At 36.7% G+C, this 26,283-nt stretch overlaps 1 protein-coding gene across 3 annotated transcripts in view; it reads right to left on the bottom strand.

Annotated features, from left to right (window-relative positions):
* The window catches only part of FIE (Transducin/WD40 repeat-like superfamily protein), a 116,077-nt gene extending 90,297 nt beyond the window's left edge, over window positions 1–25,780 (bottom strand). The window contains exons 1-6 of one of the 3 annotated variants that reach the window (XR_016363897.1): window positions 25,046–25,728; window positions 10,276–10,341; window positions 10,010–10,132; window positions 9,819–9,899; window positions 9,619–9,711; window positions 9,406–9,481 (exon numbers count right to left, since the gene is read on the bottom strand). Coding sequence is in view for 2 of the 3 variants with exons in the window: in XM_089825677.1 (XP_089681803.1) it covers window positions 9,406–9,481; window positions 9,619–9,711; window positions 9,819–9,899; window positions 10,010–10,132; window positions 10,276–10,341; window positions 25,046–25,225 (619 nt within the window). In the remaining variant the exon portion in view is untranslated. Of the gene's footprint in view, window positions 1–9,405; window positions 9,482–9,618; window positions 9,712–9,818; window positions 9,900–10,009; window positions 10,133–10,275; window positions 10,342–25,045 lie in introns of all 3 variants that reach the window. The other 2 variants (XM_089825677.1, XM_089825679.1) reach the window with 2 other exon arrangements.
* Between the last annotated feature and the right edge of the window lie 503 nt (window positions 25,781–26,283).

The raw sequence follows: 26,283 nt of genomic DNA, 5'->3' as shown, positions 1-26,283 counted from the left end.
TGGTAATAACAAATTTCTAGGCTATATTACTGTCGGAGAAGCAAATATGAATAAGCTAAGCCGAGACACATTGATATATTCAGGATTCATTTCAAATCACTAGCGTAAGCCATTTGGAGTTTCCATAAAGACTGGAGTAGTGGGTTGGGCTAAAAGAATTGGATTGCTCTTTCTTTGCAAATTGGATGGGGCTTCTTTTATGGTGTATTCTCGAGCATTCCTTGTAGCAGGTAGACTGATAAGAGCAAGTTGTGGCATTGGAACTATGAGTGCATGTGTTAACCTTGCTGAAGAGCTTTCAATAAGGCCTACTACACCAGCTGCAACCGACTAAGCATTCAAAGGCAGGAAGAAAATCGTGTTTTGAAACTATACTGAGTTTCCTTCTTCACTCACGACTACTACAGGAATTACGGAATTGGTTGTCAGTAAAGGAAAGAAACCATTACTTAAGAGGTGTTATTCAAAAACATTTTGAACTCTGAAGATAATCATTTCTATGATGCCGTAAATCCAAACGGTTGCAGAGACATGTGTCAAGGGCAAACATGGACAACTATAGTTTCTAAAGAAACGCTGCAGAAATTAGAGGTATTACAGACTAAATGACAGCACTTCCATAGCGAACAAAGTTACTATCCATGAGAATGCAACCGATGGTGGTAGAGTCTCAAATATCACCACTGGAGTTGAAATGCCATCAAAAAAAATCAGAAAAATATTTATTACAAGGTAATTGGTAAATACTTGCTTGTTATTAACAAAGACCGAGAGGTCAATTTATACAAAAGAATAAAGCGGAAAGAATAGAAATATTCTATTCTAACAAATAATACTAAAAAAGCGAAAGCTAACTAAATATTTACAATAGATAACCATTAACTAATAATAGACGTCTTATCTATTATTGTAATACCCTCCCTTAATGGTTAATCTTACACACCAAGCTGTCCTCCGAATTTGACAAACTTATCAGGACCAAGAGGCTTGGTGAGAATGTCTGTGTTCGAGCATGGAATGAGCCATCTCAGTGATTGTCCTGTTCCGACGTTCAACTACACTATTCTGTTGTGGCGTGTGGGGTGTGGTGAACTGGCATTGGATGCCATGTGTATCCAAGAAGCTGGAGAAAACATTAGAACAAAATTCCCCCCCATTGTCTGATCTAAGAGTAATAATAGATTTCCCAAACTCTTTTTCAACTAAGGGTTTAAACTTCTGAAATACAGTAAATGCATCGGATTTCTTTTTAAGGAAATACACCCACATTTTCCTACTGAAATCATCTACAAACAACAGAAAATACCTGTACCCAAGAATAGAAGGAGTGGCCATAGGGCCGCAGATATCAGCATGAACAAGCTAAAGTACCTGAGAAGCTTGCCAAGAATCGCCACTGGGGAAAGGTGTGCAATGTTGCTTCCCAGCCTGACATGCGTCACAAACTCCAAGGTGTTGAGTTTGAATCTCTGGCAAACCAAGAACAAGCTCATCCCTAGCAAGTTGTGAGAGATGATGCACATTTAAGTGCCCATATCGCTGATGCCAAAGTGTGCTAATGGAAGATCGTCGAGCAGCCATAGCTAAGTCCTGAGAATCACCAGAATTAGTAAGTCTGAAAAGACCATGATCCTCAAGACCAACTGCAACAGTAGACTTAGTCGCCCGATCAGTGATGGTGCACTGATGTGAACTGAAGGTGACGACCAAGTGTGGAGAATGTCGTAGCAACTGACTGACTAAGAGTAGATTTAGTTCCATCCCTAGAACGTAGTACACATCAAGGAATATGAGATTCCTCCCAACAGATTGAATTTGAATGTTGCCTTTACCAACAATCGTGTACTCTTCTCTACCACCAAAAATAACAAAATCTGAATAAGGTTGGTAGTCAGTAAACCAGTCTTTGCGGTGAGTGAAATGTCGAGAGGCACTTGAATCAATGTACCAGGCAGATGACTTCACATGATCTGCAGGTATTTTAGTCATGAAGGCGTAAAAGGTAAATTCTGCCTGCTCAATGTGCTCTGCACTGTTCGCTTTGGGTTGCAAACCTAATTGCTTAGACTGGGCAGCTAAGCGTTTCCGACATTCAACCTTCATGTAACCAAACTTGTGACAATAGTTGCATTGAATGTTCGTCTTTTTGGTACCATTGGATGTTGGAGCAGAAGACTTTTGTTGAGATGGTTGCTGAAACTTGCCCTTATCCTTCTGAAAGGATTTCGCAGCAAAGGCTTGCTCAATCGAGGTGGAATTGGAGCTACTACCAAACTGTTGTTTCCACCGATCTTGCTGAAGCAACAGGGTACAGAGACCAGTTAACTTCAGATCAACACCAGTAGATGTGATGTTGAGGGTCTCGATAAAATGCTCATAGGATTTTGGTAAACCCCGAAGAGTGATTACCACAATATCCTCTTCCTCCATCTTGCGACCGATGGCAAGTAACTGATCACGGATTTCCTAAATCCGATTCAGGTGTACCTGGAGCAAGGTGCGCTCATCCATGACAATAGAAAACAGAGTGTTTTTCAAAAAGAAGGCTCTGCTCTTGTCAGAAGTCTCATGAAGACCTTTTAGATGTGTCTAGATTTCGACAGTTGTCTTGCCAGATGGAATCTAAGAAAGCTGGTCATCAGCCATGGATAGTTTGAGAAGCATTACTGCCTCTCGATTATTTAGATCCCATGTATCTTGATCAGGACCCGGAGAAGTCAGACGCTTGGTAACACCCAGAACAAGTTGATCGGTGTTCCGATATTCGAAGATTGCAATGATGCGCTACTTCCAAGTTCCATAATTGTGACCATTGAATTTGGAGTTATGCTCGAGCAGAATATTTGTCAAAGATGCCATGGCACATTTTTCAATGAAAATTTGTTAAGGAACGTTCTTTGAGGCAAAAAATACGGAAGACCCAGAAGAATCAAGGAATGACCCAAAAGAGAGCTCAAAAAACCCAAAAGGAATCTGTTGTCATTTTTTGGATCTGTTGGCTCAAAAATCAAGGCACCCAAAACGAGACACCCAAAAAAAACAAACAACCCAATTGAGCTCTCAAAAAACCCACCAAGAATCTACAAACAAAAAAAAATTCTAACCCCAAAAATTAGGGTTTCGAGCAAAACCCTAGCCGCCGGATTTGAAGGTTGATTTTGCAAAAAAAAATGGCAGCTCTGGATAAATGAACACCTAAAATGCTGGCAAAGATAGACAAAAACGACCCTTCAAAAGATGAAAAAAATCAGTTTTGTTGCAAGCGTTTTTCGGCTTCACAAATTCCATCGGTTTTGTAAACTGTTGCTAACGAATCCAGCCATGAAACACGAAGTCAACAGTCACGAATCCGTCTGTAAAAAAAGCATTAGAAAAAAACGCGACCTCTGAAGTTTTCTCAGCAAATCGTGGGTTTAGACAGCAGCAAAGCAAATCACGAGTATTTTCTTCAACAAATCGTGACAGCAACAAACCCGCATTTTTCAAAAAACGGATGCCCAAACTGAAACGCTATCTGTGTGTACGAACAAAAACCCTAGCCGGGTTGTTTTTGAAAAACCAGAAGTAATTTCGAAACAAATAATTTCAATAGAAATTATAAAAAAAAATTCAAAAAAATTTGAAGTACATGCTCTGATACCATATTACAAGGTAATTGGTAAATACTTGCTTGTTATTAACAAAGACCGAGAGGTCAATTTATACAAAAGAATAAAGCGGAAAGAATAGAAATATTCTATTCTAACAAATAAAACTAAAAAAACGAAAGCTAACTAAAGCTAACTAAATATTTACAATAGATAACCATTAACTAATAATAGACGTCTTATCTATTATTGTAATAATATTGTTGTTTGAAAAGACACGCAAAATACATAGGTAAAATAGTGGGTTCTCGTAACGGCAAGAGAGACTCCGCTCTTCAAGAAGACAATGCCGACAAAAATCAACAATAGCTCGTCGATGGGTGTCAAAGAAATTTTGGGCAGTGGTCTTGCCTTCTGCATCGTCTAATACATGGAGGTCTCCGAGATTTGAGTTGGTTAGTTATCCAATGTCAACAGTTGCTCAACCACAAACAACTATTTTACTAGCAAAAATTGAGATTGAAAAAAAAACCAATGTTCAACTTGCCAGACCCTGTGCTTGTGCTACTTGACAAGGGTACAAAGGCTGGGTATAGAGTTCTTTTTGAAATCAAGTGTGACAAGAAACAATTGCAACAAATTGTATCGAGCTTGTGTAGGGATACCCCGGGTATGATCAACGATCCAATTGCAGGGGAATCATCTGTTCGGCAAAGCTTACAAGTTTACACCATATTTCTCTAATAAACAGTTGTTGGACGACATCTTGAGACTTTAGTTGATCAACACTTTGAGTCATTAATTCAAAATCGATGATACAGAGATGACAAGAAATTGGTGACGATGATTTTTCCACTAACTTAATTGATGAGCATTTTAAGACTTTCCCTTAGCCTTTCGAGGTTAATGAAATCCTGGAAGAGCTTGCACAAGATGGGATTCTATTTTCTATAATTTCAAAGGCTACAAAAGTTCATTTATATGATGTCGCAGATGTCTCTGATTTGGGGAATAGATGGATTTGCAAGCCATTGGGATTCAACCAAAATTTCCTTTTATGGTGGACTCATTTGAAGAAAGAGCAACAGTTGCAGTCTCAAGAGCAATGCAACTATCTATTGGCATCACGCCTAATGTGAAAGGGCAGCTTGGGGCAAGAAGTTTAGAGGAAAATGGAGCATCTCTTCCTTTGGGCCTAAATCTGAGATGGAGAAAACAAATAAAGTTGGGTTCTCAAAATTATCCCAAAGTTCTACAAAATCAGGGAATATATTGGAGAATCTTTCTTTCACTAAATATGGTGGAAAATTGTCTTCTAGAGTAGATAATCATATTCTGGATGCACAACTACAAAGTTGGATACAAAGTATGACTGCAAGGATGAGCATAGAACAAAATAACTTTTTCAATGACTCAGAAAAGTATGAGGCTAAACAAGGGTTTCACACAGCGAAGAAAGAGCTCAATAACAAGAAGATAGTTCTAGAAAATCTAAGGGATGCTGGGAGATGAAGGTTGGGATTAGCTGTGTAGCAAGCTCTCAAACGGCTAGTTAATAAAAATCTTGATTTCCAAAATGTCAACATAATATTGGAGGATCAATGCTACAATAGATATGGAAAATCGGGAAGGTTGTTTTACAACTATCAAGTAGCAAGTACAGTTTCGTGGCTCACAACCTCAAGTATGGAGGAAATTCAGAATCGAATAGAACCTAATGTTGTGAATGATAATAAATCCATATCATCTTTAACTTTGAAGGAGAGTGGTTTTCCAAAGCTAACAAATTCTCCTTTGACTCAGCGCGAGACATGCAATATAGAGAAAATTTGACTCCCTAAAACAAAACTAGAAAAGGAAGCAGCTTCCTTAAAATTGGAGAATATTTGGGAAAAGAACGAAGATGCTTCTCCAGTCGTGTCAAGTGTTCAACAAATCGAAGATCAAAAATAGTACTGCAAAGCAGAGGTACTTGACATGTATGTTGAATACAAAAAACTCCCTCCAAAGATTCAAAAAGAATTAGCCTTCAGTGATTTCATGGATTTCCATCCAAAATTCCAAAATAAGACCTTTATGGCAAAAAGGAAGTATTTTGAATCAACTCAGGATCTCCTTGCAAAAGACTAGTGCAAATATGTGTATGAAGAATTTCCAGCAAACCCAAGTCATCTAATAGAGGGTCTTGAAAAAGAAGGGTAGTCAACTACTATTGATTTTCAGCTTCTCAGGATCACGTAGAAGATGTTACACAAGGTGCAAGATTCTATGTTGATGATTTGGAGGCTAGCTTTGACAAGCTGGTTGATGAGATCAATTGCACACGAGGTAATAGCAGGTTGGAATCTTTGTATGATGAACCATATATTTATGATGCCCATGACATGAATTTAGAAGAACAATCTAAGATGACACTGCAAGACGATGAACCGCTTCAACATGACAATAATGAAATGCATACCTTAAAGAACTAGCTAAAGGTTAGTGAAGACATGGTTGTAGCATCTTTGGTACATTATGACAGCACTCACGAGATGGTTGAAGATCTCTACAGGAATGCTCAAAGGGAATTGGAAGCAGATTGGCTTGTTACTGATTTGCAGGTGGTCAAAACAGCTCTTGAAACTATGAAATCAGATTATTTATGTTTGCTTTTCGACAAGGATTATATTCTTAAGGTTGCTAAAATATATGTTGATCAGTTGAATAACGGAAGGAATGAGATTATGGAGCTCAACAAGGAGCTTAAGTATGCTCATGAGGCATTGGACAATAGTCAAATTGCTCTTCAAGAAGCAAAAAATCAAATTAGGATCACGAATCACTCTTGAGAACATAAAGGTAAAGAGAGGCTGGAGTTTTTCCAAGAAGTAATTAGGGAACTTGATAGCATTCAACAGACTTATGACTTGGACAGTTGTCCCAAAAGACCAAGTACCAAAGTTTCAAATCACATTCAGCTTATAGGCAACCCCATTTTTGAAGTGGATGCTGATTGGACTTCCGATAATCCCCTTTTTGAGATAAACAAGGGAACTCCTTCTGATTGTCATGAAGAAGATGATACTAATTTCAAGATATGAACGAGGAAACTCCTTTTGATTTTCATGAAGAAGATGATTCTGATTTCAGGATATGGAATCCTGGTACAGTCCCTAGTAGTGAATCTTGGTCACAAGATGGGAGTAGTGATTTGTCTACTGTCGCTTGTCATTGGATCAGTCCAAATATGGTTTCTGATTTCACCCCATACAGGAGTTGGATGGATTTCCTACATCAGCTATTGAATAGATCTTGGTGGCGTATTGATGAGAGCTATGTTTCAATCATAGCGAATAGCTTTTCAACTTCATACTTACTCACAGCGCCTATGTACTTGGGAGTTCTCCAGATTTATGACGACGGTATGGGTTTTGATATGCCCATGATGTTAGTATTTGAATAGCTCGTTTCTTACATTACCTATTTAGGTCGGGTCTCACCATCTACTAGGTTATACATAACCCCTTGATACATTTCTACCTCATCATATCAATTGGTCATGACACCAAGGTTTGGGATCCAGGTGTTGACACTATGTATAAATGGCTTGTTGAGGATTTTGTTTTAGTTCTACTCAGTTTGAGACTGGATGTGAAGATAATTAGAGTTGTGCAGTTTATAGGTACAACGATATTTCATAGATTTATATGGGATCCAGGGTCCAGTTGATGTATGGATTGCAGAGTGACACCTTGCTCCGCAATGTGGCAAGACTTGTTTTCAAATTGGGCTACAGGGCCACCTACAGAGTCATATGGGATCCTGGTATTGATTGCTTGAGGACAAGCAATCAAGAGCACGGAAGATTTGTAATGTCCCCTTTTGGGACATTAGAAAAGTTAAAGACGTATTCATGTAATATTAAAATTGACTTAGAAAGTGTGGACTCAAATTATAAAGGGTCAATTTAATATTATAAAGTGGGCCAAAAATGACAAGGAGAGAAAACAAAAAGCCAGGAAGGGAGTGGAAGAGTCACAGCTGTGAAAAGAAGAAGAGAGTCATTCATTTGGTATACTTGATTTATGATTCAAATTTCAGTTTCTCTCTTGCGAGAGTTATTCGGAAAGCTTCAGCTTTCAACCAGTGTGAGGATGCAGCCCCTCATGCCGGCAAACAGTGGATGCAAACCCATTGTCTGTGGAGAGGTCACTTCAAGTGTCTCGTATGCGCTTACAAGTTTTTCTCTTAGTATTCCAATCTGACTATAAAATTGTGTTTAAGATTGAATTCTGAATGTTAGTTATTGTATTGCTGTTGTATAATGCAATAACATGTTTTGAGGGGTTTTATGAGAGTGTACTGGTTTTCTACTGTTGGTTTGTAACACATTTTCATATGCTTGAATCCTAAATATTATTTTGAAAAGAACAAATTTATATCTATTGAAGAATCTACTGGTTTCTATTGTTGTTTCGTTATACATCTGCTTATGTTTTAGTTCTGAATATATTTCTACGGAAGAAATCGGTTAAATATCCATTTGGGATATTTCACATGAACACAACTAAAAATGAAACCTAATCTCATGTTTGGATATCATGTGTTGACAATATCAACACATCATGTCCTTGATGTATGTTGCATGAACCCTTGGGGTATCTCAGTGAAATTATTGTTTTATATTAATCAACCTTTTGACTTTCCAACTTTCCATCACATTCCAACGAATTTCAATTATGGACTATTTTTGGGTTTCTTTTTAAAAAAGTGTATTATTTATTTTAACATTAACACCCAATTGACTTTTGTTTTGACAATGCATATTTCTCTCTTGTTGGAAACTAATTTAGTATCATTTTCAGAAACATCTCACAAAATTTTGGAATAAGATTCTTTACATTTGTGTATATAATTCTGTGAATTTCAAATGGCATTTTTTACTTCCTGGCATAAGTGTGCATTCCACCCTGATTGTCATGACATTCTGCTAAGTTTAATTTTGATCTCAAAAACTTCCTCTTTCTACATTAATTTATGTATGAGACATTAAATAATGTGAGATCTTCAAATATTTATGAAGCCTATATAGAATAAACTAAAAAGAAAAGTTATTCAGCTTCGAAACATATAATATAAATAATCTTTTCATACCATGAACTTAAGGAGATGTTCAATAGTTCAACTCTAAATTCTAAAACAGAACAAATGAACACCAAAAGAAGAACAAGAATGTTAAAAAAAAAAATCTCACTTTTGCAACTGAGGATAACATTGTTCTGCAGGCACAAGGCATTGAATGTCTTTCAAATATGAGAAAAAGTGTGTGTCTGTGTGTTTGAAACATCCATCACATTGTGTGTGCGAAACAACCATTTACCAAAAAGGCATTAGAAAATGTGGCCATAGTCAGGATTAATAGAGGGCAAAAAACTACTTACAAGCTGGCAGAGAGATGTTTTTTAAGAATACGTTATCTAAATCATAGAGGACATGCATGGACATGATAGCCTGAGTGGTGATAGGTCACTGAAATCATATCACTACATAATTGTATAAATTAAGGGACACATAATAGATTCTAGGCAACATAACTAAGAAGTTGGATACTATAACTTGAGCAATTCATCTCCAATAGGATATTCAATATTTCTAATCCATATATAAAAGAAATAAAGGAGCTTCTTAAAAAAAAATTGTTTGGTGTTTTGCTCTTCTAACATTATGGCAAAATGTAGAGGGAAAAAGAAATGTAACTGTACAAGCAAATGTTATATAAGTCACCTTGGAAACAGATTGAAACAAATTTGAAAGCTTGATTTGTAAAAATCCAAACCTTTCATAGACCAAATCTTGACTGTATTGTCCATGCCACAACTTGCAATGCGGTACATATCTGAGGGATGAAAATCCTAATGAATAAACGGGATACATGTTATTAGAAATGCATGTCCTCATAAAACAAAACAGACAATACAAATTAAAGTTTGATCCAATGCCTTCTGATGAGAAAGAGACACAAGTTGCAATTCCAGTTAATAATACTTACTACACTCAGAACTTCATTTCGATGTCCCCCAGCTCCAGCAAATATCAAAATGCATATACCAGTTTGCACATTCCATAGACGTACAGATTCATCCTAGCAAGATTTTAAATTCTTAGCTTTTCTAACTGTAAAATGCCTGAGAAGATTAAACCGTGATCAAAATCTTAGAGTTTTACAAAAAGTCGGGATTGCTTCCTTACTTTGCTAGCAGATGCAATAAGAGAAGGTTTAAGTAATTGTGTCCTAATTTCATTCACGGAATCTCCATGCCCAACAAAACTCTGAAAGTGAAATTTATTTTCCAAGGCTTATCAGTCAGAGGCGTGATTCAAAGTCCAACAGTAGAGCAAAATTGCAGCAGACGAGAAATTAGATTGAAAATAGTCTATACCTTGTCAATCTTTTCATTTGCAGCATCAATAACTCGAATTATCCCGTTGCTACCACCTGCAACTAATAATGGTGAACCATTCACATTGCAAGCCCAACTTATAGTGTAAAATGACTCTTCCTTCTGTTTGCATGAAAACAGCAGCACAGGAGTAAACAAATCTTTAGTGAATAGGCCTAATAATTCTTTATATGGTTAAATACATCCCCATCTTCCTAAAAATTAACATTATAATAAGAGACTATAATGACAAAGTCCAGTCATACATCCTCATCAACATATGCCTCCAAAACTGCAATGGCCCCTCCTTCAAGACATTTGTAAACAGTAACCTGAAAAAGAAACCCTAGACTTCAGTACAAAATGAGGAACATCAACGCAGAGTGAAGTCATATTTATTGAGCAATTTACCTTAGATATCAAAATAAAACTAAGAGAAGATTGTGACATGCACAACTGGTAACAGAGAAAACAAAATAGGTACAAATATTTTAAATATTCCTCTTAAGTTTGCTATCAGACAAATAATTTAAAGACGTCCTTATAATGTTTTTTATTAACTTCAAGCATAAAAGTAGCCCACAAAGACAATTTTCAAAATAATGTTTATTTGCCAAAGAAAAGGGGACCTTAAGCTCTCAATATATTTCACTACTATTTGAAAAAAAACATTATTGTTGTACTTGTTTAGACTACTTGAAGGAAAGGGCCCCAAACCCATTATAAAACAGCCACAAAGGCCAAATGAATCTAATCTTATGACACGTGAGATAGAAAAACAAAAAAACATGAGAACTAGAGAGAGCAGGAAACCAGAGACAATATAAAACACAAACAGCACCAAAGCAGAACCACTAGGTGTCAGATTCTGGGAGAGACTCTTAGTGCAGTAAACATTATAAAAATTACTTCTCAAAAAGGGTGAATGCCTCATGAATTGTTACTACTTACTCTTTCTTATCCTCTAAGGATGCTAACCTTTCAATCACAGGCTTTTTCCAATAGTGGTATTCTACATGTCAAACCAAATCTTAAAACCTCCGGTAAAAATAATTTAATTAGCCTAATTGTTGAATTTTTGTTTTAATCGTAAGTTTACCTACTTGAAGGATTTTAACAGTTGCATTTATGGCCCATCTAATAGATTACATATCCTTCGGCAATAAACATAAAACCACAGACATACTACTGGCAGAGTACTGGCCAAGTTGCCAAAACTGACCAAGTTCTCTAGCATGACGAATTTTTAAGATTTTTACTAGCACCAAAAACTCTCCGAAATTTATGTAAAAACTGGTCGAGTACTCATCGAGTTTTTGCCAAAAAATGACGTAACTAACTCGGTCGTAGTTTAGGCAAAAAAAGACAAAAATTAATTTCATTTCTCATTTCTTCACTTGTAATTTGCTGAGAGGGGGAAAACAGTCTTCCAAACCCTTGCACTCCAAACACTTGCAAACTGATTTCTATCGATTTGAGGCAGATTTGTGGTGGTTTTTAAAGAATGTGGCATCAATGATTTGAAGAGGCAGTCTATAAAGGAGGGCGGTGGATTTAGTTACACATTGGATAACACTGAGTTGAATTAGTAGCCATTGCTAGTGCTAGGAGAAGCTAGAGGCAAGGCTACATCTAGGATGGAGGACAAGCCACAGACTGAGTTAGACATATTGAGTGAGTACGCATAGTCGCCCCATTACAGACTTCTAGGACTAGACCCTCTACTTCTACCTCTCTCTTAGTTTTTACTAGAGTTGGGAAGAGGATTTATACAAATATTGTCAAGATGTTTGAGATAGGTTTCAGCTTCATTGGAGTTAAAATATAGATTCCAGATTTTAGGGGTTTTCAAAAAATTCTAGGCTTAGCCAAATTTCAAGATTCAGCATGCCTTCAGCAGTGTTATCACCTGCAACCTGTCCTGGCTATTTGAGGTCAACTTGAAGCTGGAACAAGGATTTTCTAATGATTCTAACTCATTTTCTCATAAATCACTTGGTTTCGATTCTATACTCTTGAGCCTTCACAAACTTACCTAAACCACTTGCTCACACCCAAGACAAGCATTACTTTCCAGCAAACCAAAATTGCTCAAACTCACTCTTAGACTATTTTGCTATGATGTATTTACTTCTAGCTTCATAGAAGCTGTTTACTATTTTGCTTCTTACCACCAGCATTCCGCATGAAAATGTGATTTTGTACCCACTTTGCATATATATATACATATATATAAACTCTAACTGTTTCTTTTGTATTCTCATTAATTAACTCATTGGATGCATCTTCTCATTGAATTTCGCAACAAAAATATAAATCTACTTTTAATTAAAATTAAGCTGTTTTTTAGGTTCCCAAGCTTTTTCAAAAAACTGGTCAAATTTTTCCCGAGTTTTTGTTTTAGGGGTTTGGCGAGTTTTTGCTGAGTGAGAGTTTTCCATCTATGCATAAAACATTCAACACAGTTCTAGAACAAAAGTTTAGCCTGCACCCATTTTTCAAAAACTTGAAGGAAAAAAATAGGGTTTCTAAGCTTCTAGTTTCGTGTTTGTACATACTGGTCCATTGGCTTACCAGAGAGCCCCCACAATAAGGCAAGAGGGTCCTGACACCTGTCTTTGATACAATTTGTATAGTGCTTTGATGGGATCTTGAAAAATATTCATTCACAAGTGATGACAAGCAATTAATTCTTCTCACTAACCATAAATCTTCCAAGTCAGGCTTGCTTTTCAATCCTTAAGCTGTGATAGGCAGTGTTATATCCTTTCCTAACCATGCCTTGATCTCAAAGTTTATGAGGGTGAAATGCCTCTTTGTACAACCTATTTGTCGCAAGAAAGACTGTTTATTTCATTATAATTTTCTAAAGAGGCTGATAAAACAAGGGCATTCAAGAGAGGCTCTTATTTCTACAATCAAGTAATTATTTTTATGAAGCCGTCCTGGTTTCCATGCTAAGGAAGAAGCACCTCCTAAAGTCCAATATGCACACTTTTTCAAAGCTATCATAGGAACTCTGTCATGCATGTCAGACCATTCATTAACAAAATTTATGAAAGTTACGTTGGCGCCTTTAGTTTGACTAGAGAGAAAATTGATTGTAAATGTCCCTATGTGTGTAAAACTGGATTTAATCCTCCTCAAGTCACTCCACGTCTCCTTCCCTACCTTGACAACAGAAAAACTAGGGAATACAGCAATACACTAACACGAAGAAGTTTCAAAGCAAAAACTTGGCAATCAGAGAAAAAAGGTCAAGAAAATGAGGAAGGAAATCAAGGAGGAAGATGTAAAGAGAGGACAAACAAATCCTGACTAATTAAAAAAATAATCCATGCAGACTTTTCCAACATCAGAAAATGATTCGTAGTAATTTTTTAAGTAGGCCCATTTTACTTCTATGAACAGTCCCATGTCAAGCTTATTCCAAAATACCACTAAACAGTGTAAAGTTTCAGCTATATTTCTAACAAAGCTTCTGTTAAAAAAATAGCACCACACTTAACCTACAAACAATCTTTCAAGTTATGCAAGAGAGTGCATCCAATTATATTCAGTTTGCAATGAGCACCATATACATCACTTCAAAACAATCAATGGTCAACTTTAGTCTGACAGTGGATTGTCAAGTAAAAATGAGACATTCAACATCTCTGCCATTTTAAGAAACAAAATCCAATGCACACATCTGAGCTAAAGGTGAGTTGGAACAAAAGAAAGATGGGCTTAGTTCTTTTGTAAATGAAATAAAATATTGCAATACAAATTCCCATCCCTCAAAAAAGAATTCTATTCACTTTGTCCATCACATCACAGATTTACTTGATCCATCTCTGGGAAGTACTCCTACTTCATTCACGAGTTCTTTATTTCTTCCAGTAACTTGAAACGTTTGTAGCCAACAAAACAGCAGAGGCAATTAAGGCAGCACGCATCATGATGTAAAGATAAAATAGTTTTGGTTTGTTTTCATAATGTATACATGAATGTTATATCTTTTAGTGTGTTCACCAAATCCTATTTTAGAACTTGCAAAATCAAATGAATAGCTCAAATCTAAGAACTGAAAAGTTACTTTTTTCATGCCTTGATTAGTTGGGCTCAATGTGTGCAGATCAATTTCAGATCCTAGGGTAGAAAAACTTGCTTCTCTGAAGATGAAAGTGGTTAGCTAACTTGGAATATCAGAATGGAACTAAAAATGCAATCCAGAAAACTATGATAAAATTTCAGATCTCTGATTTGTGTTTCTTTTCCTACAACAATTTTATATTCCATAAAGGAGGCCATTTCCAGGCTAGATTTTTATATATCGATAATATCTTCTTCAAGTGAAAGATTTTTGCCCCTGTACCTTATTTAACATGAACCCTAACATAACTTTGGTAAACCACTGCAGGAGAAATACAACTCGATTGACAAAAAAATTTAAGTAATACAACTGATAGAGATGAAAACAACTGCACAAAAAGGGTGCTTTCCCCTCCAGAATCAGGTTGGTATGGGCAAACTCCCTCTTCTTCACCATTATTAAGAACCCTATAAGAGGCTCTATGCTCAGCCTCCTGAAACATTTTGAAACAGAATCTGTGCCTCCAGCAGACATTGCTTCGTGGATTCAAAAACTTTATACAATTGTTTCACCAGTTTCAAATCCTGCCTATTCATGTTTAACCAAGTGCAGCATTTGCATTTATGAGACCCTTAACCTAGAGACTAGAGACAAACAATATTAAATTTTACATTTAGCAGTAGTGACTAGGTAGAAAAAGTTCAATTCATTCAGGAGGCAAAAACAATAAAATTCAAAACTCTCAAAACCATCCATCGAACTTCTAGTTATTAAAAATCTGAGTAGAAGCAGACTATACAGCCAACCAAAAAACTCACAATCTGGCCAGAAATAATAACTGTGCATGGAATTATACCAGAAAGCTCAAACTATAAAGTATAAACTATTAATTATGGCAAAGTAGTATCATTAACAAAGTTAAGCATGCCTTTAATGTCTAGATAAAATAATAACCAAGGGATCCCACATTAATAGGATGAACAAGAATAAAATTAAGCAGAAGGTTGCTTTGTGCATTCCATCAAAGGAAAGATTTCTTAAAATTAATTTTGATGGTGAGTCCTTGTAACCAAGGCCGGGTGGGGATTGGAGTGGTGATTCGGTCTCTCAGACCAGTTTGTCAACAAGGGTTCTTTCTTCCTGGGCAATAAAATAAACAACAAAGCAAAGACCCTAATCATTTTGGAAGGCTTCAAGATGTTGGATTTTCTATTGTATAGCAATTCCAAGCTCAAATGCATCTCATTGTCAGTCATTTATGGTACAAATTGCAATTTATAGCTGGAGTGGAGGCTACATAATGCCCTAAAGGAATTCCATTTCATTGTTTTTTACTTCAAAAGCACTTCCTTACAAACATTTTTTCAAGGAAGGCAAAAGGATTGCAGACTCCCGCACTAATGAAAGCATTGAGAAACTCCTGTTTGCAGTGAAGGATAAATTAAAGATATCCAACTTACTGAAAGATAGCTTTGCCTCCACCACCTCCCCATCATAATTATGTGAACAGTGAAACCGATTTTAGATCTGTGAGGCATTATTTTAAAAATTCAGGTTTCTGGGCCAGCAGGGGAACTGTGGGTGGAGCATATTTTGTCATAAATAGATGAGGAGATGGAGATTGTGACAATCACCACCAGGTTAGGACTTGGAATGAATCATCTCATTGCTAGCCTTATGGCACTTACTCTGCATTATGGACTCCTTTTAAAGCACATCAACCCTAGCTGGCAATATGTTCTTGGCTATTGTTGTTTGGATCTTTCATTTTCTTTGTGTCTTGCAAGTTGTAACAAGCTATGGAATCCAAAAGGCTCTAACTTCAGCCTTGCACGGTAGGAGCTCTCTCCTTACAGCGAGATTGTTTTCAATGGCCAAATCCACATTGCCTTCTACATCCCAAATGTGCTGACCCTCAATTTCATTAAGATTATTTTCTAAGTTACACGGGTACCCCTCCCCCCCCTCCGGACCTCGAACTGGTTCGAACCGGTTCAAGATTCTGGTCCGGTTCGACCAGGGTTCGATTTTCGAATCCTGGTTCGAACTGGTTCGAACCATGGTTCGAACCCGGGCGGACCAGGCTGGGAAAATCGAACCAGGTTTGAACCCAACCAAGAACCCGCCCACGGACGCGGAAATAAAGTGACTTATTTGCATTTTTTTATAATTTTTGGAGTCCACGTACCCTAAAAAGGTGTTATGAATTGGTTTTTTGCTCTCTCATAGTCATTTGATGTTTCTAAATAGGTTGTTTTGCCTTGAAGGAGAGCACATAAGTTTTTGAGCAAGCATCCGGTTGTGCAAGGAGGAGTTTGAAGCAATACTTGTTGGTGTTCTTGAAGTGTTTGTGCATCATTTATACACATTTGCAAACTTGCAATGGCTGGAAAAGGACCAAGAGGTAAGATCTTATTCTATTTACTATTGTTTTGTTCTAGTTTTTCCAAATAAAAATTTATTTCTCTTTCAATCTTCATATGTTCTAAGTTCTTGAATCTTTTCCATTATTTCAAAATTCGTCATTTTCTTGCATATAGATTATGAACATATATCTAATTAGTAATTTCTTGCCATAGGGAAAGGTTCGAAATTAATGTCATCTACCTCTTCATCAATAGGCAACACCGAACAAAGAATGGATACCAACTCCGATTCTCCTCTATGGAAGTATGTAGACATTATAAAACCCATTCCAGGAGGTGGTGCATTCCGTTGGAGATGTCGAGGATGTGATGTAGAAAGAAATAGTTCTTATTATCGTGTGGTAGGCCATCTATGTGGTTATGCTGGAAGAGGAGTCAAGAAATGCCTTGGCAAAAATGGTGTCCCTATACCAAATCACACCGTGTTAAAATATATTGAAGAGCATGAGGCAGCAGAAGAGAGAGAAGGACGCAGGGCAATAGAACTCGGTAGTAGTAGCAATAAAAGTAAAAAAGCTAAGGGAATGCAGGCCCCCTCAGATGTTATTGTACAAGACCACCCCTTCTTCAATACTACAATGGACACTGACACTGAATCTATCCCCATTGTACACAAAAGAAAGAGGCCAATAGAAACTTCTTTTCAAAACAAGGCCCGGGAAATTGCTGACATTAAGATGGGAAGATGCCTCTATACAAATGGGTTGTCTTTTAATGTTGTCCGCTCTCCGTTTTGGAAGGACATGTTGAGGGGTGCAAATGAAGCTCCAAAAGGGTATTGTGGCCCCGGGTATGAGAAAGTTCGCACCACCTTGTTGGATGATGAGGTCCAACGGGTTGAAAATCAATTGAAGCCCATAAGGGACTCATGGGTTGAGACAGGGGTGACAATTGTTTCAGATGGCTGGAAGGATTCTAGGAACCGTCCCTTGATCAATGTCCTTGCGGTGTCCCCTAAAGGGGCAATGTTTCTGAAAGCGGTGGATTGTGAGGGCAAAGTAAAAGATGGGCCATTTATTGCTGATATCTTAATTGAGGCCATTGAACAAGTGGGAGCAAGAAACGTTGTCCAAGTCATAACAGACAACGCAAAGAATTGTAGAGCAGCAGGTTTGTTGGTTGAATCACGATACCCACATATCTTTTGGACACCTTGTGCAATCCATTCACTCAATCTTATGCTAAAAAAGATTGGGAACCAAATTGAGTGGATCAAAACAATGTATGAAGAGGTTGAGGACATACAAATGTTTGTCACAAACCACCACATGACTCAATCTCTTTTCAGGAACTACTCAAAATTGGAGCTATTGAAGGTAAATGAACTTGAACTCAAATTAGTAATTTAATTTTTAATATTTGACAATTTCTGATTTTTCATATTTTACTTGTGCAATTGCCAATGTGTATACTTTTCTTAGTTTTCTAAAATATGTATCTAATAGTTGTTTTTTGCTCTAATTTATGTCACAGGTTGTTGAGACCCGTTTTGCATCACATATAATCGTCTTAAGACGACTTGTGCAAGTGAAAGATGCACTTCAAGGTATGGTAATCAGCAACAATTGGGGTGTATGGAAGCAAAAGAACACTGAAAGGGCAAACAAAATAAAGGATAGGCTATTGGCTGACTCATGGTGGGAACGTGTGGAATATCTCCTTAAGATCACCGAGCCCATTATGAGCATGCTTAGGTACACTGACATGGATAGGCCTTGCCTTGGAGAGATCTATGATGGCATAGACTCAATGATTGAGAAGATCAGGCAAGTTATAAATGAGCAGGAGCAAGATCCGCAAGAGACCTTTTTCAAACAAGTGCAAAAAATTATTAATGAAAGATGGAACAAAATGACCACTCCATTACATTTGCTTGCCTATGCCTTGACCCCCAAATACTATAGCTCACAATATTGTGATCTACCAGGAAGGTTGCCACCATATAGAGATATGGAAGTGTCTGAGGGGTACCAGGCAGCATTTAGAAGAATATTTCCTGATGATGATATAAGAGATCTAATCATGGATGAGTTCATAGCATTTGTCAATGCTACAGGTCTAAGTAATGATGCTCTTCGTCATCGGTTCAAGAAGCATGCTCATGGTTGGTGGTACCTCCATTGCCAAAAATTCCAAACATTGCAGCCCCTTGCAATCAAAGTTATATCACAAGTAAGTTTTATTTTATTTTTTAATTAGCTCACTTTATCTTCAAAAGAATTTTTTAATAAGATTGAATTAATTCCTTTTTAATTGCCTACCTTATGTTGTCTTTATAAGTTGCTAGTTCTTCTGCATCAGAAAGAAATTGGAGCACCTATTCTTTCATCCACTCGGTGAAGCGCAATAGGTTGCAATCAAAAAGAGCCGAGAACCTGGTATTTGTGCATAACAACTTGCGCCTTCTTTCGCACAAGAGTCAAGAATACAAAGAAGGGGAGACAAAGAAGTGGGATGTAGATGCAGAGATTGCGGACTTGGATGCTTCCACTGCTGCGCTTACAATTGATGATTTTGATGACTTTGATGTCAATATCATTGTTGATTCTGCTGCTGATCCCATTGGCCTTGGTGCAAGTAATAGCATAGGCGAAGGAGGAGATGAAGAAGAAGATGAAGAAGAAGAAGATGAATATGAAGAAGATGAAGATGACGAATGAAGAACTTAGAACTAGAAATTCAGAATTTTAATAGATTTTCATTCTATTAGTTACTGTTAAACATTGAACGTGAAACAATGACACTTGAACGTGAAACAATGACACCATTTTAAATGTTTTGAATCTTTCATCTTTGATGTTGAAGTTGATTGAACTATGTTACTATATGATGGTATGCTCACCATGATACATTGATATGTTACTGTTTATGCTGTTTTAAAGTTTTAAATGTGTTTATGGTACTATGCTACATTCTAATTTTAACTCATGCTTCATAAAAATGTATATATATATATATATATATATATATATATATATATATATATATATATATATATATATATATATATATATATATATATATATATATATATATATATATATATATATTTTTTTTTTTTTTAATTTTTACATGTTTTTGTACTAACGAACCCAAACGAACCCAAACCCCTTTCCAAAATTTCGTCGAACCAGCGAACCAGTTCTCGAACCCGAACCACAAACCGGCAACTTAGATTATTTTAGGTGAGGAGAATCTAGCAGCTCCGCACAAGCCTCTGTTGTTGGGGACCTCAAGTCCACATTGAGCTCTCCCATTTTGGACACTACAGCCTTCTACTAGATTTTAAGTAGGCCCGTCCCCAACAAGGAGGTGATCCTTCTGGGGTCAACCTATGTGTTTCACCTTCCCATTGGGGAATCGAGCCATGTTTTCCTGCAACACTCTGAAGAGTATTGAACTTTCCAAGTCCTTGACAAAATAAGTATTTGAATATGCCCTATTTTGTGAAGACCTAATTTTAAATGTTGATAATCTAGGGGATGGGAGGCCAGAAGTTTCAGGTGCCATCACTTTCCCCTCTTTTTCGCATAGTAGCCTTGTAAGAGCCAAAAGTCACTCCTTTGGAGCTTTAGGTAAAATTCAACCACAATTTTGTGTATGATCTAGGTTATTAATATGGTTGTTTTGTCTATCTTTTTTTATAACAAATTGTTTTTGTTGAATCCTCTTTTTGGGTGCTATGTCGGTTGGAGTTATGGCTGGCTTTATGTAATTTTGCTTGGATAGCAATTTGGTGTTGCTTACCATTTTTGTACACCATCAAGTAATTTTGTATAAGTTTTTCTCTATGAGAGTGAGCACAGACCCACACTTAAACAACCAAAACACAAATATGACCCAAGGGCCCCAAAAGAGGACTTGTTACATTTAATCAGCAGATATTGTTAAGAACCTTCGCAATAATTCTGGCATAGGAAATAGGTAGATAATACCTTTGCAACAATTCTGGCACAGGAAATAGGTAGATTATTGCACCGCAAGGAATGGGTCTTCCTTTTCTTGTCAATCTCAACAATAGACACCAGTTGTATACTCAGTTATAGAAAGTTTGAAGCCTACATAATTGCTTGAAGTTCAATGCAAAACGTTCACCTTTATATAATGCAACTGAACTTTCCTAAATACAAAACATCGTCCAGAGCATCCTACTAAATTTTCACTCAGAAGTGCACCACATAATCTATAAATTATACTCGTGTAATATATAAAGACAAGATTCATGTTGAAGGTGACTCTGAATTGATTACTAAATTATTTTCGTGTAATATATGAAGACAAGATTCATGTTGAAGGTGACTCTGCATTGATTACTAATGCATGCATTAACAGACGTATAGTAAATTGGAGGATCAAATATGTCATGACAAATATTTGGTAGCTACTGGATACATTTGAACTCTGTCATGGTTCACATGTTTTCAGAGAAGGAAATTCTGTTGCTGATCTGCTTGCTAATTGGGGTAGTAATGAATTAAACTTGGACTTTTCGTGTTTAGATGTTAAAGTTGGTGATTTCCCAGATTTTGTGTGTGTGATTGAGTTGAATAAAAGTAGTCTTAAACAGTGATTTGTATTATATATATTTGTTTCTGGATTTGATTGTGTAGAGATTTTTTACCATCAACGTTTCGAATCACACTACGTGATCCATCATCAGGATGAAAATAGAGCAAGAGATGTAAAACAAAATGATGGATCATTTTGTTTTACATCTCTTGCTCTATTTTCATCCTGATGATGGATCACGTAGTGTGATTCGAAACATTGATGGTAAAAAATCTCTACACAATCAAATCCAGAAACAAATATATATTATGCAATGGATTGTGGAAATCTGATCTCTTTAAGTGATTTGTATTGTTGGATTGCTTATATTTTTCACGAGTGGATGATGTGGACCTGTTGAATTGGTGTACTTCTTTAATATTGCATGGAATACTTTTGAATCCTGAAAAGTATGAAGTGGCCACTTTTTGGAGTTCGTTCATCTCATATTGGTTCAATTTTAATCATTATTTGCTTATTGTCACATGCTAAGTCATTTAAAAATTGCCTGCGATGAGATATGGTGAGGAATATTCACATAAGCGTGATGGTCTACATTTGGCATGGAATGATTAAGTACAGTTTTTGTGCATTATGAGGTTTGCAGGTGTATTTCTGAATTTTGCATTTAAAAGGCTTCTTACTTATTGCCATGATGGTTGTAAAGGGCTCTGTTCCTGTTTTGAATGTTCAACCCCAGATTGATCTAAATATAGTTGCTTCATCTTCAGGAGATATGCAAGGTTTGCTGGTAAGGAGGTGGGGCTTTCTGACCTGTTCATCATGGTGGAATGATTTCGATTTTTTATGGAACTGTTCTTGCTTTTTGCCCACACTGTTAATCAATTGTTCAGGGATCTTGGTTCCTCCTCACTCAGCCTTTGCTCACTTTTGTGACCCTCTTACTTCATCGACTTTTGCACTCTGCTCTGGATAACTCGCTGGTCTTTTGAAGAAGTTTTTTTTCACTGTTATGTTGGATACTCCCGCTTTTGCTATTGTTCTCTGCATATAAGTATGATGTGGCATCAGTATTTTGGCACATCTCTCAACTACTCGTATGATACTCTGCTTCTTGGATGGATCATTTTGTTATCAGAAGATGAGGATTGGTATTCCATTTTGGCTGGTCTCCTACTCAGGTTGTTCTTGTTTCTTCAGAAAGAGGTAGGAGTTGTTCCCTGTCGATATATGGACTGGATGCATGATTCCAGTGATCATTTTTGCTATTAGGATGTAAAGGTTTGTAGTCACTTTTACGTGACATTCATAGTTTTTAGCAGGGTTTGTCATAGTTTCAAGAATTTTGGCATTTGGAGACCTTTGTATTGTGTCTCCCTTTTTGAATGCATATGTTGTAAAGATCTAAATTATAATGTATCTGCTGTGTACAGGCCATGATTTAGGGTTTTCTTTCCAGCTTCTTTCCCTGATGATCCTTTCAATCAGTTTAATTTTATATAAATATATGTAGTGGTTTGCCACTTTTGCCAAAAAAAAAGTATATACATATATGTAAATGTATATGTATATGTATGTATGCAATAAAAATTTCTAAAACACTGTGCCAGTCACATTAAATATATATTTTTCAACGTACTTATTGACATTGTGTAGCCTTCCGTTACTTGGACATAAACCAAACAATTGCATTGTTTAGTCATGGATCAAACTGAAGAATCCATTAAAAAATTTGACAAATTCTAGCCACTAAACATATCTAGCCAAATACTATGGCCAAAAATATACTAGACCAGGATATCCTTTGAGGTCATAGAACTTGACAAAAATCAAATTGACTATTAGCCACCTAATCAACACTTTCGAGCCAAGAGAACAGCAACATCATGCAAGGATAAGCAAACTACAAACAAATGGTTGTAATGTCCCAATCCAAAATGATTATGCAAATCTGACTCTAAACTGATTTTAAATCATTTTCAAATGTTCTGTATTTGTGACAACCGACATCAGGTTTTAGTATTTGATTTAGATCTTATCAAACTCAAATTTGATCACTGTTTATAATATGTATCAAATTATTACCATAGCATTCTAAACAACAAAACAGCAAATAACAGATGCAACTTCCAATCCTTTTCCTTATTACAATAGGATCAAAAAAATTGAAAAATACATGCAAGATAATTTATAATTTTAACAGATATGACAGCAATAAACTACTGTGACATCACCCATGACAAATAACATATAGCACCAATACAACAAAACTAAATTCGCAAACAATGAAGCTCAAATGCAACCTCTGAGTGGGATCATACTCCAAACAAAAGGGTGTCATCCTCCAACAGTTCAAATCAAAGAAATTTCGTCCTCTGATCTTTGATGAATCTACAGATTTTAGTCATCAGATCCACACTCTCAAGCACAGGTGCTCAAAACAGATTCTAAAGGAATTTGGTTAAGTGTAGATGTTGCCCTCTTAAATGGACATGTTCACCCCTTCATATCCATCACAACAATAAGGATCAGCCACAATGTAAACCCACAACTCCAAATTTAAACAATTATGGGCATGAAAAAATTCCACATTTGAATGTTATGGCACAACAACCAACCATTAATGACACATGACACATGTCGGGGCATTCTAAAGAGAACAAAAAAAAAGGTGGGAATATCAGGGTTCAGAGGTCGGAGATATTACAAGACTCATACCGTATGTCGAGGTTTGTGGGTCAGTGATATCACAAGACTAATAACACAAGTATATTTACATTGGTGATCAAGCAATGAGCAGGCCAATTAAGGCAGGACGGTTAAGGCAGGTCCAAAAGTCTGACAAATATAGAGAAGTGCAGGGAAGGGATGGAAGGCATGAGAGGATGGAAAAGTTCAAAAGTTCACTGGACACCAAGGAAAGTTTGAACTTGTACGAGGAGTGCTACAAGGAACTTTGGAGCTCTACGATAGACAAATATTTAGAAGATTAAGCATGCTTCAATCTCAAAGACTTTAAGTACCTTATACAGAAACTGGGGAAAAGAAGAGGAAAAACATGCACATAAAATCGGACCAGGAGAGATGTGCAAAATAAGAAACGGCACTTTGGCCCATAACCTAGCATACTACAAAACGGGGGACATAGCAATAAGTTAGGCTTCTGCAGATGAAATCTCTTATACTATTAAAAAGTGCCAGGAACTCTACATTGCAAATCACATCCACGTCAAATTTTTCGTCAGCCTTATGAAAACCATCTTGGGGAGAAATAAGTATTATTCTAGTCATCTGAAGACGATAGCATTTATGTGGAAAGAGATGTAGAGTTGTTGGTGCGTATTTACAGGTACATCAATTTGGTTTCTCGGTCTTTTTCCGTCCAACTGACCATCGTTAAAAGAGCAACGACGATACCGAAAGAAATGACGACCATCTACTCTGTAAAATATAAGCCAAGGATCTTGCAGTACCACTAGAACAAACACGTTTACTTTCATCTAAGTATTTCGAATCGTCATAGACCGCCTTGAGAAACAGGATCAGGAAAACATGATGGAAACACAAGAACAAAACAGTTCAAACAGCTTGCATGTTGTGGCTGTTTGGGTTGGAAGCGAAGCTTAATGAAATAGCAAAATATGAGCTGTTTACTTTAACCCAACTGATCTGCCACAATCTCCACGTTGGCATTTTCCTATTTGTGAACAACAGTGTTGTCCTTAAGTATACAGGGGTGAAAAAACAGCATTCCATTAATTCACATTTGTATGATGTCATATGGCAAAGGTTGTCATAAGAAATGCAAACTTTAGAAAGCAATATGCATGACAAACTCAATTGACAAATGCTCACACAATTCTTCCAGTTGTGTGAAACTGTAAGTTCCATTGTCCTTCCTAGCTATGATCACAGATGTAACAAACTTGCCTAAATATTATCACAAATTTCCATAAGCATACCTACCTATAATCACGTGTCAATAACTCGAAAAAATAGAAAGAAGGAAAGGCAGTTAAGGCATACCCGATTTCCACCTGCCGTCGCGAATATGGTGAAATAAGAGGAATCAATGAAATTAAAAGCAATAGCATAGAGGGGTCGCTTGCCCTCCTGAAGTCTGTTCGTCAATTTGTAGTCCTTCTTCTTCTTTGAAGAATTCAAGAGACCCATCACGGGCTCTGTGCCCAACCCGGTCCTGGCCATTTTCAATAGGATGACTGCCCTTGCTATTTGCTTCTTCGCACTCTCTTGGTTCACAGCATTTTTTTTTCCTCCCGATCCCACAAAACTTTTTTTTTTTTTCAACAGTCGGAATTGAGATTCAGTCTGGTTGTCAGAGAGCTAACCAGCTGGACCGAGGGAAACAATCCCTTTATAATAGTAGGGCCCCGTGCGTGGACCGAGAGATAGTTCTATAAGCACGTCCTTCCCAACTAGAATAGGTAGTCGAGCTCCTTTCCGGCCTTTCCTTGTTTTAGACTATGGGATTGATGTGAACAGGATATTCGAGTTGCTACGCGGAGCTAAGAGTGAACAGTGTATTCTACAGCAGGTGGGCTTTGTACATAAACCAGAGTTCAGACTAATGACAATCCCTCCATATTTTCAAAAATTCTGCAACATAAATTTGAACTTCCCACTAAATTTGTCTCCAGCTTCCAACGAAGATTAGGGGTCCAATTACGGTTTCCGATTCAATTTCACTTTTTCTTATTGAAACTCAATGAAAAGCTATACTAGGCCTAGCGTCTACATCCGAAAGGCAATAGTTACGCTGATAGTAAGATATAGATAATTAATATTATTTTTCTATTTCTTTTCTCTTTCTTTCTTATCAATGTGCATCCGTATACAATTTATGACATATCAAATCTAAAAGCTTTGTGACATTTATAAAAAGCTTGTAACATTCATATGGATTGTAGAAATCTAATAGCTTTGAACTTTAATTACATTATAATCATCATGATATAATCCTCATTAACAATAATATTAATTCTAATTCTAAGTCAACCTTCGTTGTAATGGTAAGCACAAGCTTTAGTCTAATATAGTAATCTCATTCTGAACTCTAAGCACAACTTTAGCCTAATATAGTAATCTCATTATGAGCTCTAACACTAACTATAAACACCTACATTTATTTTTGAATGAACATCTACATTTAATTATTAATCCTAACCTTCATCAATTTTTTCCTATATATGATTAGGCGAAGGTCTTGCTAGCGAGAAAGAAGAAGGAAAAGGTTAAAAATTAGG

The sequence above is a fragment of the Cupressus sempervirens genome, chromosome 4, assembly GCF_028749045.1.
Source record: "Cupressus sempervirens isolate cs-2001-9-10 chromosome 4, ASM2874904v1, whole genome shotgun sequence".
NCBI classification, from domain to species: Eukaryota; Viridiplantae; Streptophyta; class Pinopsida; order Cupressales; family Cupressaceae; genus Cupressus; species Cupressus sempervirens.
The sequence above is the reverse complement of the archived record's forward strand: the minus strand, read 5'-3'. Positions and strand labels throughout refer to the sequence as shown.